We start from the raw sequence: 16,470 nt of genomic DNA on the forward strand, positions 1-16,470 counted from the left end.
TACTGATATTTGAAACCATGATTGGGAGATGTTGCCATGCACATAAAATATTTGGTGACATGAGAATCTACCTTATCTTTGCTTTCAATCTGCGTAATTAATCAAATATTAAAATGAAATTTTATCATCCATATTAATTAAAACTTAAAAAATAAATTGAATTTATTTAATTCGCTTCAATTGGCTTCTGCCATAAAATTGATATCGAACTGATTTGTTTCAGCTTCTTTTGATTTTAAATGGTCTATTTTGATTTCGGTTTCAGTTTCAGTTCTAAATTGATACCCCTAGACTGTCATCAGCTTGTAAAGTTTCCAAGCACTGCATTTTGTAGCTCAAGTGCAGGCGCTCATTAGGTTATTCACAATGTAAACTCCGAACTCTATGCCACCACTGTGGCCTCTGAGCCAGATTTGCACCGAGCTATGACCTATCCCCTTATGTGGTTCCTTCCCCAATGGCAGTTGTGCTAAAGGGTCAAAGTTCGCCATATACCCTTCGTGCGAGTCAATGGTAAAGTGTGAAAAGTCAATGCAAATCTCTTCGAACCCTAACTATCAGTGTACATGTATAATTTACGAAAGAAAGAATGCTACTTCCGAGTGTATGTCTCTTTTTACACACATAAGGTGCAAAAATACCGCATTACCCATACTGAAGATGTTCTTGCACATCATCTCATTAGCCGTGCTTATTGACATGAACCTGTGCCAAAAGATAACGTTGTCATGCCATTTACGTAATTTACATGCAATTAGGTGAAGTGTCATTTTGCTTCTATAAACACCTTTCTATGCTACCCATTATTAAGAATGCTCATGTGAAGCGACAGTAATAGTCCGGACAGAGGGCAAAAAGGTCTCTTTTGAAATCTTATAATGTACAGTTGTACACACGGTGCATAAAAACTGGATGCTATCGTGTAAAGTGATGATTGGCTCTACAAATTCCGTGAGGGCTATTCCCTACAGAGCAGTTTCGAGCATCCACAGATGGGGTTCATCGAATTCTTATTCTCTTACGTCGTTGATCCACCCAAAAAGCATTCACGTCTGATCACAAAACTTGGCATATCCCAGTTTCGTTTCTTTCATCATCGATCTCTTCCCTGTGGTTTTCGTTATTCTTGGGAAGAAAATTGAAGAAAAAGAAAGAAGGATTATGAGAAAGCAGAGCAGCTGCTCCTCATCCTCCTCCTCCTCCGTCTCCGCTTCACCTCTGGTCCGGCTATTCCTGCTTCTCGCTCTGATTTTTATAATTAAGGATTATGGCATTGTTAGAGTTGCAGAAGGAGGGAAGAGAAGGGTTCATATCCCGGACGATCTGGAAGACGTGATCGATGACGGAGAAGATGAGGAATGGAAGCGATGGGGTGAAAAATCAACACCTTCGCAAGATTTCGAATTCGATCCACCTCCGCCCATGGATTTCACCAAGATGGATACGTCGCAGATTCAAGACGAAATGATGAATCGCCATTCCGGTCCCTCCTTTGGCTTCGTCAAGCTCCGATTAGGTGTCCGACGTTCACCGGTAACATAGAAACGACACCCCTCCCAATCTCCTTTCTCCTCGTCAATTTCTTCCATTTCCTGGTAATGCTGGGGTTTCTGTTCAGGATATGGTCACGGAGATCGCTATGAAATGGACTAAGGTTCTCAAAACCGGATCCATCGAGGCCAATTTCAAGGCTGTCGATACCAACACCATCATGTTCACCATGCAAAGGGGGAAAGACACAACAGAGGTATCCAGTATGCTAAAAGGATCCTGAATCCATGATTAAGAAATTTTTAATTTTCTTTACAAATTTGTAGAAAATTTTACTTCCCTTACCCTCTAATTGCAAGTTGCAGAGAACATCTTTTTTTTTTTTTTTTTTTTGAGGATTTCTCATTTGAAGCTCAAATCACTTCCTTCTTGTCTCTGTGTTTGCTAGTTGAAAGAATTTGTACTGAATCAACCAGAGGCATACGAGATGAAGATAGGTGATCATGTCGTTCGAAGGCCTGGAGATCCACCTTTAGAAGAAGTTATCGAGAAGCTACGTATTGAGAAGAATGAAGCCCAGGACCATAGTTCTACAGAGTCGTCAGAACTACTGAAACGTGACGAGCTTTAATGCTTTTGATAAATAGAATTAAAATTTTCTAATTCAGTGAATTTGATTTGATTTTTATTTGTCTGGTTGATTCCATTCGCTAGTTTATATATCATAAACTTCATGAGATTCAAAAGAACAAGAAAGACACCCTTTATTCTAAAAGGACTCTGAGATGTAAAACACACATTATTTTAGTAGGGTCAGAGAGATGTACGTGTAACTGCAACACTTTATTTTATAATTTGAGGTTTTGCTTGGTTTGTATTCGCTGAATATATTCAGATTTTTTGATTTACAATACAATTTGAAATGATAAAATAAAAAAGAGTTGGGTTTCAAAATATGTTCTAGACCCATAATCTATTTCAAGAATACATAATATAGTTGAGACAACCCCATAAAAACCCATATGGACCAAAACCAAATCTCAGCTTAATAATCTGAGTTTGGTTTGGGCCAGTGCATTAAAAAAAAAAAAAAAAAAAAAAAAACCGATTTGAAGTGATCAAAATTGAACCAATCGTTTGACACCTGATGAGCACATTTATGTATGAAATCTATAGTAGTAAAATATGCATTTTACATATTTAGAATGGAACTACCTTAGATTTTACTCTCTTTTTACGGGTTTTACTCTCTTTTTATAGGTTCTATATTTTTAAGACCTTAAAAACTATCGGGCCCTATATCTCCAATTTTACACATATATAGGTCTTATTTATTTTCATGGTGCGAAGAGGACGAAATTCTGAGCAAGATGGACGTGTTCAATTAAAAGTACACATTCGTTTGGTCACCCGTACAAGTGATTATTCTTTTCAGGTCAGAAAAAGAATAATGGATCATAACTGAACCGAGATGCAGAACCAGCCCATTTGCAGTTGTCCCAGAGGTACAAGGAATATTTCAAATACCAACAAGGATCGATGGACCACATTCTTAAGTGATTGAAGATTCATTTTTGGTAACAACAACTACCTAATATAGTTGGTGAGTTGTAATGTGCAAAATCCCTTCCTTATTAAGAGGTCTCAAGTTATAACATCTTAGCTGCCATTTTGTTGAGGTTTGTTTTTATTTTAGAAGATTTTCTCTCCTACTCATCACTCAAAGGAGGCAAAAGATTCCATATTTCTTACAATTCTCTATCTTCTCTCTCCTCCACCTCATCAACAAGATTAAAAAAAAAATCTTTTTTTTTTTAGAAACTAAAATCTTTAGCTTCCCTCCCCCATTATCTATATAATAGAATTAACACAAGGGAATGAGGCACTTCATTCTTCTTCTAGAGTTTTTTTTTAGTTGCTCTATCTCTTTTTCTAGCTCTAGTTCTTGGTTTATGCTTTAAAAAATTTTTTAAGTTCTTTTTATTCAATTAATGCAAGCACTTTGGTTTTTTATTCAGTCTCTTATTTTTATTGTTTAAGCAATTGAAGTTGTAATTTTCAAGTTCTAGTTCTAGGCTTAGTTCTATGTGACAATAACAAGCTATGAAGCATGTATTTCAAGTTCAATTTTTTTTTTCTTCAGATTTGTTTTCTCTAGTACTAGAAATTTCAGATTTAGTTTATTCCAGATCTGGTTTTTAGTACTGATAGTATCTCAAATCGATCAAGTTTTCAGTTCAAGAGTTGAAGTTCAAGTAAGTAGGCTCCTTCAGTAGTCTTCTCTCCCCCCTCTCATTCCCTCTTCTGACTACCCTTTCTTTCTTAATTTAGGATTTTAATTTCAGTTGTTATATTATTGCTATCCCTTTCCCCCGAGGTTCATGGCTAATATATGTGTTGGTTTTGCCCCTCCTAGCCATATAACTATCAATTTATTGTTTTTATTTTAATTGTCTCATTTTCCCTAAAACCAAGTAGAGTAATCCTTGTAAGAGTGACTTTCTAGTCAAGTAAGAAAGCTCATATTATGATGCATCATTCGGGCTAAGTAGAGAAACCTACTTGTAAGTCTTTCTCTAGCTTTATCCCATTTCTTTTACTTTATTTTTATTTCAATATTTTTTTCCTTTATTGTTTTTTTTTTAATTGCGTGGGTTGTTTATTTTCAGTTATTTATTTATTTAATTTTAATTACGTGACTTGCGTCTTTAAATTCTTAGATGACGAATGGTTAGGACGTTATTTTAGATACATATGTTTAGGACGGTAATTAGAATTAGATCACAACCATTAATCGGTTCACTTTCGCATTATTAAAAAAAATAATAATAATAAAAAAAATATTCTCCCTATGTTCGATCCGTAGCTACACTGACCCATACGCTTGTGGTTACATTTTAAATCCTAACAACACCCCCAGATCCAATTGTGATCTTAGCTCCCAAGGGGCATGCATTGTTCATAATCTTCAACAAACTTCTGATTCCGGTTAGGCTTGTGTCTACAGATATCTTCTTTATTAGGAGTAAAATGGATGGTGGCTTACCAGCCTCGACACATACATTACAATGCAGAATGTAAAGACCAATTATTTCCCCCTTTTTTTTTATCTTTTGGGTGGGGGAACTCTGCTAGCAATGAAGTATCAAAATTAAATAAAATAGAAAAGTAAACAGCAAACATGAATTATTTCAGCTTCTTGCTGAAGTCAGAGAGCCCAAGAAGGTTTATCCTGGGAATGGTTGCTGCATCCTCCCTCTCCTTTTGAGTGTTATACCCCCAGTCCCCTGCTCCAAGAAAAAGCAAAATTAGCTAGCAAATTCATGCACCAAAACGAAGCAAAAGGAGGAAAATATGGGGAAAAAAGGAATGAAGTTGTGATAGGGAAGAAGCAGACAGGCAACATTACCCAGGTACAAATTCCATCCATCTAACTCGGTCTCCTTGATGACATTCTTTAGAGTTGCAAGTCGATCCTCAACAAAACTGCTCAATGAAATCACAGAATATATTTCGCTTTCAATTTAACTTTGTTTCAAGATTTGGGCCACATAAAAGTGCTGGAAGCCTAATAGAACTGCTTCCAGGCTGCCTGGAAATGGACCAGCAGGGCATAGAGACCGAGTGATCTTTGAGCAAATTCATTGAAGTATAAATATCCATTTCTGTTTTATTGTTGAGGAATAATGAATCTTACTGGAGTGTGAGACCCTGGTGCTCCGGTTTGGCTTGAAGCTGTTTCAACACTTCTACTTTGGGACTGAAAGAAAATTTCAACAAACTATATTCAGGAGACAAAACACATCTCTGACTGATGAAGTGGCCAATGAAACAAAGACCGGCTTTAGCATTTCCTAACTAGGTAACATTTTACTGACCCAGTTCCGAGACCATAGATTCTATCAGATGGCATTGTAACTCCTGCCAGCTCTTGCAGTAATGCATCAGCAAATCGGCCCTGAAATGGCATAAATAAACAGGGTAAGGCAATCCTTTGAAGAGAATAAAAGAGCAAATGCAATAAGTAATGATAAATATCACAATGTTCACCTGTTTTGTGGTAACAATATATACTCTTGAGCTTGCGAATTTCAAAGCATCGGATACACCTGGATAAAATCTGAGTAGAGAAGTATTTTCTGATCAAATTTCAACTGCCACAGGCCATCTTTCACATGTAAAAGCTTCCGAATAGAGAAAACCAAAGGCACCAATGTCATATAATGTATTATATAAATGGAAAGTAAAGTGTGCTATCAATATAAACTATGTAACGACGAGCTAAGAATTACTCATTTTAACGAACATACTCGGCAGTGGCCGTTCTCACCACCCCTTGTTTCTGTGAGAACAAATAACAGAAACACTGAGAGAGTGTTTACTGAGGACCAATCATCAGGATCCAGTAACTTGTAAATTTGGAATTATTACTGATACTGAGAAAAAGAGGCTTCAGTTGAAGACGTATCACGGCCAGGAGAAAGCATTTGAACCCAAAAAAGCTGCTATAATCACATTTCAGTTCCTAAACAAGCACGGAAGTAAACCTCGATGTAATTGTTGATCATTAGCTTAATTTTTTATTAAAGTGTTAAGGCTTATGTTTGCATGTCATGATGGCTAGATCTGCCAATGAGAATGGACCAAAAGTGGAACTGAATGGTTGGCAAAGCGGCTTTAGCAAAACTCAACAGTAATCCGTTCTTCACTAGAAAGAGATCCAACTATCAAATACCTTCAAAGATTCCACCTTGTTAAGACAGTAGATCTTGAGAATGTGTACTTTGTGTCACATACCTGGAATCAGAACTGTCTTCACGGTCTAAAACTAATCCAGTAACCTGCCTACCAACCCCAAGGAAAAATAATAATAATAAATGCAACCTTTCAGCATGAGTTAAAGTATCCACCAGGCTGTTTCACTGTGTGTCACCTAATTTTTTAGGCCGGGTATCTTACTCTTAAACTAGATATATATCCACAACGGAGACCTTCAACTGAAGCTGTGAATAATAGTGGCTATCTTCAATCCACATTTGGTTCATGCTTTCAGGTACCCTGCTGGTACCTTCAATCTGCATAATTGTACTTCTTTTTGCACCACTACATCCGCTGTGCTTATAGATAATTCAACTATAATTGTGCAAGGTTAATATTTTTATTTTACGTTCTACACCATTAGCTGCCTCTCATTCTTAGCTTGTTCAATACCTTGAATCCTTTATGGATGACAAGAAAGATATCAAAAATATAAATTTGGCATAAAAAAATCAAAGTTCCAAGTTTTTCATCAACATTAGAGTGTTTTAACCCATTCCAACCGCTATTTATAAGGATGTCCATTTCTTCTTGTCTTCGAGATGCCATGTGGAAGCTAAAGCTTACGGGACAGGCTAAAATTGCTTGCCAATAAAACTTCAACATGGACCAATATTGGTGAATGAGTAGTAGTATGTCCATAACTGTACCTACATGAATGGCCACTTCTCCCCTATATTTTAGACATTTCACTTGATTCAGCTTGTAACAACCTACGGACCTCCGAAATGCTCTTTTACAACAAATTGATCAATTAAGGACAATTAGGATAAACCTCAATGTTGGGGACTTTTCTTTTATTTCAAGCACTTTGGGGGGGGGGGGGGAGGAGGGGCATAACCCTCACACTTCTAGAAAAGAAAATTTGAGTCAATTTTCTCTAACAGTTGTCTTTGTGGGTCAATTATTAACACATTATGCACCTAGTTAGTCTATCAGGTGATCCAATTAAGCAGATTTACATAGGTGAGTTTGCTCAAAATAATTACCTATTGGCACCAATCCAACTTGATAGGTCCTTCTCTATCCATTCATCCCTGACTTTTCCAAAGAGTTCTACTAAAGATTCTCTGTTTTCATTCCACTCCTCCAAAATGACAGGTTTCAACTTTGACCAGTTCTCCAATATCCCATCATTAGTGAGTTCAGCTGCAACCTTGTACATTAACCTTGCAGTCAGATGTAGACCGTGTCTATGATAATCCAAAAATGCAAAGCATACTGTTGTTCTAGTTGAAAAATATGAAATTGCAAGACAAAAACTTTGGTTTTCAATTTCCAATGGAGAGCAATTCCAATAAGGACATGTATGCCATCATTTGTTACTGAATATATAAAAGAAAATCTGTGATAGAGATTCAGAGAAAGTTTAGCACATGCACCGAGGACTTTCGAATGGTAGGCATCCGGGTCTCCAATAGCAACCTCACAAGTAACACATTTTCATATCCTGTTTCCACCACCGGACGAACCTATCACATTAGGCCGCTGTAGTTAGCTCTAGCACAAATTTCTTATATTTTACAAATACTTAAAATGAAACCATTTCAATTATGTTGTGTTACGAGAATATAGAAGTATGAGACTCCGATTTCTTCATACACACTGAGTCGCACACTCAGAATCAAACTAGAATATTGGGGAGACTAAGTCCTCACCATGAAAACTGAGGAAATAATAGGAGAAAATTTACATTTGGACTAAGCAAAAGAAAAGGAGAGCTACTGTGAAAAAAAAAATCTGCATCACATCTCTTGCCAAAGAAAATTCTTATTGAATCAATTTGGCCCATGCCAATGTATAGAACCTACCCTTTTTCATTATCCCCTTAATTTTCATAGGAGGTAATAATCTATCCAAGAGCATTGCTTAATTGCATAGGAGGTAATAATCAAACAAGTTAACAGTGCATTGGCTTAATTATAATGGTTTCAAGTGCCAGATTAGTCTCATGATGTTTTGAGCAAGAATACAAAACAAAGAAATTCTGTTGACGACTTTTGGTTGAAAAAACAAAAATTACCAGATTGGAAAAAAGGAATTAAACGAAGGAAAACATAAAGCAGTGTACTGAAACAGAAGGAAAAGCGAGAGCTTACGACATGCATTTGATCAATTATCCAGCTTTCCGTAGCAGAATCCACAGAATCGAAGAGATGGGGCCATCGTAGTTTGGCAGCCTTCCGTACAATCATACATAAATGAATAAATCAAACTCATTAAAAATTTGAAGCTGAGATGTGTAAAGTGTAAACACACTTGCAGAAACCCTAACAAGGAAAATCACCTTAAAAGCAGAGACTGAGCTCTCGCCACAGCTATCACAGATTACTCCATCAAAATCTAGGGCATACAGATCCCCCATTTTCCCCCCTTTTCAGTTTGTTTAGATTCTTTTGCCCTTAAAACTTCAATCTTCCCAACTAAAAAGGATTTCGCAGTTCTTATATAGTTGAATTGAATCGCAGCAGGTCAGAAGATACGCTTGGTTTTCTCCACGGAATATGAGGAGTTGAATGAACGAGTATTATCTTCCACTGCTCTCCAATGATCACTTGCCACGTCATACAAGTCAAATGCTCTATGATTTGAAAGGGGTGCGTTTGGTGGTCGCAGTTCTTGAAGTCGAGAGTCATCCCAAGACCTCGCTCCAATCGGCTGATGCATATCCAACGGCTGGACCGCATTTGGATACATGTCCAGTTTCGGCCTGTATCAGTCCGAGTGGTTTGGGTTCATTATCAGTTTCTTTTAATGGTCTCTTATCGTCTATTATCAGTCTGGTCTCGATTAGTTCAACCAATCCTGTTTTGTTTCTTACAACCCTACAACTAACCTTCTCTTCACAATTTGCAACTCCGGGCTGGTTCTAGGCCAGGTCACCCAACCTTAACTTGAGTTTGAGCCAGCCTAAGAAAGTCTTGGGCAGGCAAGGATTGTGTCTTTCGTATTTCCTTATATTACATTAGGGCAAGGATCAACATGTCATCAGTGTGGGATGGAATGTCTCATGCCAAGTCAATGGGAGCACGATAGGTATTGGGGTTGCATGGTTCATTTATGAGAGAACCCACATATCGCAAAAGAGAGAAACTATGAGAAGATGTATAATACCAACTGTGTCACCATCATATTCGGATTATAATATCTCTCCCAACACATCAAACTTAACTATATTCTCAATCTTCACTTTCTCATTTCTTTCCCTAATCCTATGCTAATAATCATCAAAGGAAGGAAACCAGAATCATAGTATACTCTACCCACCACAAATTAATGAGTAATTTTGTATGGACCACTGGATGAGGTGGTTGATCAATGTTTGGACTATTCGGATTGTCGACCGCTTGCTGGGATGGTCTGTGCCAAGGTTCTGATTGGTTATTCATTGAAAGAATCGTTAAAAAGAAAAAGTTGTAGATCACCCGGTCCAACCGATCGAATTATTAAAAATTACAAGGTTTGAAGAAAAACCAAACAATTTCCAAAAACAAAAAGATGGAAAAATCTCCCAAATATCCACTAATCTAGGTCTAATAGGCCAACTAATAGTGAAAAAGGATATAGATAAGGCAACCTCCACCACTCCTTTGGCATCCTACGAAACAACCACTTTAGATAGGTCATTGCAATTCCCTCTACTTCATTCCATTCACATCCCTGCCGCTTTACATTGAACCATCAACTTGTAAAATAGTCATTTTTTATGATTAGTTTTGCCACCTAATCAATTTAGATAGGCTGAAATTTGACATATGAACAGAAAACATGGGAGCTGCAATGTGGCCGATATTATATGTCAAGTGTGGTTATAGAGATTCACTCAAGTGTGTGCCTCATAACAAGATCCAAAAATTAATGAATTGAACTTGGATTCCATTATTAAAAATATATATATTAATTAAAAAAAAAAACTTGTATTCCATTGGATAAGAATTATTATAAGACCCTTATCTCCTTTCTTACCATACATGTACAAATCACTCCTATCTCATTCAAAATCTAATGATCTTAGATGAAATTTAGTTCCCTACAAAACTAATTGGTCGAGGAGGCCTCACAAAACTATTCAAAAGGCCTTCACTCTAGAAAACGATAGTTTTACATTTTTTCCCTTTTAAGATATCATAATTTTCTTTTCCTCAATAAAATCAATTCCTATCATTTCACATAAATATTGTATTAAATTATTTTCAACTTTTTGTAGTAAATATCGTATCCAATAATTTTTGAGAATATGATAAGAAAGCAACGAAAAGAATGTTAGAACTTCTTGATTGACCACTTTAGTGACAACACATTTCAAATATTAATCAATTCAACAGTGTTACCTAACTTTGTATGAAATTTTGATTAAGGACTGAACTATATGAGATTACCATAATTTTCATGGACATAATCAATAGTTTTTGCAACACATTTACTTTCTATTACTATTAATGAGTTGAAGCTTTTACTTCATCAGGAAATCCCCTTTTGAAGAAGAAAGAAAGAGAGAGAAGAGAAAATGTAAAGTATGCTCCACTCACATTAATTCTTCCTTGAGGGTCCAAACTAAGTTATTACCAATGTCAGCCCAAAAGGAGAGTGGGACTGGATTGCCATAATACCATCAACTTATTAAATTGTCCTACTAGGGACATATGGATATATTTAAATATTGGTGACACCAACCCTTTGGTACCCCTTGAGGGTTGGACTCTGGACAAGCCATGTGAAGCCCATCACATCATTCTTGATTAATTACTTATTTCAAGTTGTGAATCCAAAACGGGTATTGCTCCATCTATTAAACCCAACTTGCCTATGGAGGGTCTGCATTTGATTAGTTAGTAGGTGAGCCAATAATTTACCAAGGTGATGATCAGTAGTTGATCCAAGATGATATTCAATCACATTCGGAACAAAGATTTAGTCATGATATTGGGTTGAACCATTCTGCCCTTAGTCTGGATTGATACATCACACCGGTATTAGTATCATGTTGATATTAAATATCAACTATACTGATATGTATCCGGTTGATATGAATATTTTTTTTTTTATTAATTACGGTTGTCCAGGCCTTTTGCTTAATTAGTCCCGCGGGCTCATACTGATCCCACAACTGCATGGACCAGGTCATTCTAGGGTTGAATGAGAACCTTTCATTGAAAGCAGTGAAGAACAAGCACTAAACACCCCTGTGTGAGTGACCCAAGGTGTGCTTAATGAGAGTCGAACTTAAGATGTCTGAGTTTACGGCTCGTACCAAGTTCGTTGTTCACCAACTGCGCTACCCAGACTCCAATGGAAGACTACTGACTTGAACCTATGGATAATTAAAGTGAAATAGTGGCTCTCCACCCTACTCCTACGAATTTGTAGTTTATGTGTTTTGTTTTTTAGGTACATTTGACATGGTTGGAAAACCAGGTTTTAATTCCCAAATCAAATTTAAAAAAAAAAAAAAAAATGAAACTTGGTTTAGAGTTATGAAGATAAGAAAATACATTACTCACCCAACTCACCAGATTTTTTTTGAAAAAGGTAGGTTGAGTAAAAAAACCTAGTTTTCTAACTATACACATTTGATTAATAAATATTGGTTAATAAATATTTGGAGTTCTTTCTTATCATCTTATATAGAATCATGTACCCAATAAAAACTTTTCCATTCATATATATTCAATTTCTACTTTATCAGATATTGCTGCCATTTGTGAAGGTAGAAGCTTAGTTACCACTCAGTAAACATACATTAACCCATGGAGTACCTTGACTTGTTTGTGTAAAGATTGTGTTTCCTGAAGTCTCAAGGAAAAGCCAAGACTAGCAGAATACTACTTGAACACTTCCAAGTTACTAGTTACAACTTACAACCACCAACTCCCATATTAAATAAAAGAAACATAATACCAATATTGCTGACAACTTCCCCTGCACTTCAAGATATATAATTGAAGATTGTATCATTTTCCTTCACGTTTATCATTTGGCTTTTCAACATGTTTCTATATATATGTATATGTATATAAAACCAAAGCAAAGCAAAAGGTGTTCCTTTCTGTGGCCTCTCTCTCTCTCTCTCTCTCTCTCTCTCTCTCTCTCTCTCTGACTTGCAGGCATTTGAAAGGGCAGCATGACCATAAAGTTTAGTTTGCATCGCATGGGACAGTTCCTCTCTCGGAGGGGTGAGTAATAAATCACTTGCAACTACTATTTTCCCTTTCTGTATAGATTCAAATGCGCTTATGAGAGAGAGAGAGGTTCTCAGTTCTCATGGACTGTCGGGGGTTGATATATTCAGTTTTAAGAGAGTGGGATATGAAGTTTCGGTTGTGTTAGGAAGGCATGAAAAGAAAAAGAAATTGAATAAATTCTTGTGAGGTTTTCTTCTCTCCATTTTGCTTTTCCCCGCTATTTGCCACGCAAAGCAACACGAGAAGATTTTTTGGTTTAAATTTGAAATTCATCTTGATATTATCAAAATTTTCTTTCCCTATTGAAATAATCTTTTTTGTGGGAGAAAATTTTAAATTGAAGGATTTGTTTTTCTTTTCCTGGAAGGATGTTCTTGAGATGATACTTATTATTATTATTATTATTATTATTATTATTATTATTATTATTATTATTACTACGACATTCGTTTACTTTCATTTGGGACTTCTTTCTATTCTTTTGTCTACTACTATTTTAGGCCATATCAGATCCATGTAGTGGCCTCATTTAGTTGGGATAAGATTATGATTGTTATTGTTGTTGAGGTTAAGTATGTTGTTGGGTTTCTTAAAGTTAGTGGCTCAATTAATGGGAGGATTGAAATAAGAGGGACATAGGAAATTCAAGCAAAGAAGGAGAGAGATAGACAGAGATCTAGGTATACCTCCGGTACATCAGGACATTTTCATTTTTTATATTTTTATATTTTTTAAAAAATTTCTTGCCTTCAAAAATCATGAAGACGTAATGATTTTTTATTTTTTTTCTCTTCTCTTTTCTTAGCATCCAAACATAACCTTATACATTCATTCTCGACTCTCTTTTAAAGCAGTGTCCGGCGTACCTCCCACCGGTCCCGAGTCCGACATTGATGTTCGCGAAGAGTACGCCAACGCCTTCCGTACCGAATCTTACACCGATTTCTGGTCCCGTATCCTCACCCTAACAAATGGAGATTCTGCCACTTGTATTCCCGTGGAGTCCTCCACCACGGCCACGCGCCTCCCATCCTATAGGCTCTTCGCCGAGCACCTACTAGAACCGGACCAACCCACAGTCACCCAGGTCCTGGGGTTGGCTCAGCCCCAAAACCACCCAGAGAACCACTCTATTCTCTCCGACTACTTCGCCGAAACCGCCGACGCCTCACTCCTTTGTGGTCTCCTCCTGAAAGACATCCACAAAACACGTGCCCAATACCACCCTCTCAAAACTACCATCCACACCCTCGAAACCACCCAATTCCTGTCTAAATCCCACTTCCCGGTGGTCTTAGACCACCTCACCGAGTTCGCTCACTCTCTCAACCCATTTGGTTCGTCGGCTAACTCACTCTCCCAATTCCGTGCCGTGCAAGCGGGTTGCACCGGTTTGCTCAAACGCCTCGAATCAAGTCGTGACCAAGCCCGTGCAAGGCTCCGTCTCGTCAAGCGGTTCAAACACGGTTCAGCCGTTTTTCTTGTGGCACTAACCGCTTCGGTGGTTGTAATTGTGACGGCTCATGGTTTAGCCATGTTGGTGGCAGTTCCAGGTTTCATAATGGCTTCAATCAAGCTGGCTTCAACCAAGAGCTTGGCTCGGCTGTCGGCTCAGCTGGATGCGGCGGCCAAAGGAACGTACATTTTAAATAGGGACTTGGATACTATAAGGAGGCTCCTGACTCGGTTACATGACGAGTTGGAGCACCTGCGGACCATGGTTCAGTTCTGGTTGGAGCGGAAGGAGGACCGGTTCCAACCGATTGGAGAAGTGGCTCGCCAGCTTAAGAAGAACAACTCGAGCTTTACCCAACAGTTGGATGAGTTAGAGGAGCACTTGTACTTATGCTTCATGACCATCAATAGGGCTAGAAGCCTTGTAATGAAGAAGGTTATGGAGGAACTCAGCAGAGTATGACTCAGTTCATCTGTATTCACCTCTGGCTAGTGGCACTTTTTTTTTTTTCCAATTCTTTTCAAAATTACTTATTTAATAACTTTTCAACTAAGGGTGTTAATTGGTTCAATTTTAGTTTTAGTTCAGTTCATAATACAATTTCTATAAACTACATTCATAAATTTTGGTTCCTAATTGGTTCCTTTATTCGGTTTCATTCAGTTTGTATATAGTTTTCATAATTCAATTTAAGTGAAATAATCTGCTAAAACAACTAGAATAGGGAATGAAATTACAACCTCATGAAGATACAATCTTAAAATATCAAATATGGTACTTTCTAATCTGTTTTATACAACTCAAGAAATAAATTAATCCATCGTAGGTAATTTTACATAACTCGCCAAAGATACATGATTGTAGGGTTTATTATGATTTAGGTTCCGCAGGTTCCTTTTATTATTCGATTCATCAATGAAATACATACGTAATTATATGATCTAACTAAACTTTCATCTATTTAAAATGAGAGAGAGAGAGAGAGAGAGAGAGAGAGAGAGAGTTTACAAATTTCTTTTCATTATTTATTGAGAATATATTATAGCTAACCTTTCAGCTATTCAAAACCAACAATTAACTACCGCGTTGCTTTTCCTATTAAAAGTTGTGTGAAAAATAGGCTTACCAAAACCAGCAAATTTTTTATTTTTTATTTTTTTGGTACAGTCATAACCAGCAATTAACCATTATTATATTGAGCAAAGATAAAAATCCATTGTAAATGTAAATTATGAAGGGAGTTTATATTGTATGTAAGAATATCAAATATTTGATAGTAGAATTCAATCCATGTAATTTAATTTCCAACTATAGATATATATAAGTGATTCAAATAACAACTTAGATAGCAGGTCATGGCCTTTGAGCGTTGTACGTTGTTTCTCAGATGTTTGCGATATCATCTTCAATACTAATGTTCGGCTCAGGCCAGCTAACAAAATGGTCCTTTTTTCTTAAGCATATAACTTTTAAAACTATGAGCAGTAAAACTAACAAATCCTTAAAATTGATATAATATAGATATAAACTTTATCCTCTATTAATGTTCTTCTTTTTATTTCTCATTAAAAAAATAATAATAATAACACATTAAATTCTTTTTATATATCCAGGTACCCAATCAATGAGGAAGCAAGTAGATGGAGCTCTTTAGTTGAAAACAACTTTTGCCTTAATCAAACAGTTTAAAGTAAAAAATACATACAAACATATAAAAAAAATTTTTGTTGTAACGGAAGTTGGTGAAAAAGAAAGGCTATTATAAAAGTGGATATTATAATGTTTGATATTCTACTAATAATTGAATTTATAAAATTTCTTAGAGTTTTGCCAATATCTAATTGTTCCCTAACTTGATAGTTGAGCGACTGTAAAAGCTAATGGACATGCAGAGAATCCTTCCGAACGGTGTTAATTGGTTATTTTTGTGTTTTTTTGGGTTCAAGAAACAATATATAAAAATTGAAACCGAATAGATCTGAAAAACTAAAATCAAAATCGAACTGATTTTCGATTGGATTATTATTCTGTTCTTATATGATTTTCAGTTTGATTTTGGTTTTATTCTGATCAATTTGATTCAAACCAACGATTTTGATTTTGAAATTAAATCAAATTAATTTTATTTTTCACAACCAAAATCGGATTTTATTTTTTCAATTTAATTCCATTTTAAACCGTCGAATTTGATTATAGTTTTTGTTTCGATTCTAAATTGACAACTTAAATTCCCTCGTCGGATGCTCTAATGGGCTATTCCCAATCCATAGGACCAGGACCACCAGGTGATAGCTATTCCTGCACTTGAAGAGAGAAGGTTTAGGGGGGACCCATACACCACCTACTCATGCAAAACCTGTTAAAACCGTTGAAGGCTGGACCATATGGGTGGACTTAAATTCAATCTTTTAGCTTCTTCACTTTTGCTCTGAACTTTAATTTAATATCCATAAATAGAGAGTCAAGTGGATGACCCATGATGAATGGGTCATATATATTTGGAGTTAAAAAAAAAAAAAAAAA

General features: G+C 36.4%; 3 protein-coding genes across 4 annotated transcripts; 2 read left to right on the forward strand and 1 right to left on the reverse strand.

Annotated features, from left to right (window-relative positions):
* Positions 1-973: 973 nt before the first annotated feature.
* LOC122059357 lies at positions 974-2,379 on the forward strand. Its single transcript, XM_042622092.1, has 3 exons — positions 974-1,533; positions 1,619-1,747; positions 1,940-2,379. The coding sequence occupies exons 1-3, from the start codon at positions 1,162-1,164 to the stop codon at positions 2,120-2,122; spliced, it is 684 nt and encodes a 227-aa protein (XP_042478026.1). The 5' UTR covers positions 974-1,161; the 3' UTR covers positions 2,123-2,379.
* A 2,107-nt stretch (positions 2,380-4,486) lies between these two features.
* Positions 4,487-8,823, reverse strand: LOC122059247. Of its 2 annotated transcripts, none has more exons than XM_042621936.1 (9): positions 8,597-8,823; positions 8,409-8,489; positions 7,686-7,781; positions 7,299-7,465; positions 5,542-5,611; positions 5,370-5,449; positions 5,189-5,251; positions 4,901-4,977; positions 4,487-4,778 (listed from the first exon to the last, which is right to left on the reverse strand). In XM_042621936.1, the coding sequence occupies exons 1-9, from the start codon at positions 8,672-8,674 to the stop codon at positions 4,678-4,680; spliced, it is 813 nt and encodes a 270-aa protein (XP_042477870.1). In that variant the 5' UTR covers positions 8,675-8,823; the 3' UTR covers positions 4,487-4,677. The 2 variants fall into 2 exon arrangements, with proteins under 2 accessions (XP_042477870.1, XP_042477871.1); XM_042621937.1 differs by having other exon boundaries at positions 7,692-7,781; positions 8,597-8,820.
* A 3,529-nt stretch (positions 8,824-12,352) lies between these two features.
* On the forward strand, positions 12,353-14,529 carry LOC122058622 (UPF0496 protein At3g49070-like). Its single transcript, XM_042621259.1, has 2 exons — positions 12,353-12,482; positions 13,346-14,529. Exons 1-2 carry the CDS (start codon positions 12,431-12,433, stop codon positions 14,407-14,409), a joined length of 1,116 nt encoding a protein of 371 aa, XP_042477193.1. The 5' UTR covers positions 12,353-12,430; the 3' UTR covers positions 14,410-14,529.
* Positions 14,530-16,470: the final 1,941 nt, after the last annotated feature.

The sequence above is a fragment of the Macadamia integrifolia genome, chromosome 13 (genome assembly GCF_013358625.1).
Source record: "Macadamia integrifolia cultivar HAES 741 chromosome 13, SCU_Mint_v3, whole genome shotgun sequence".
Classification (NCBI taxonomy): Eukaryota; Viridiplantae; Streptophyta; class Magnoliopsida; order Proteales; family Proteaceae; genus Macadamia; species Macadamia integrifolia.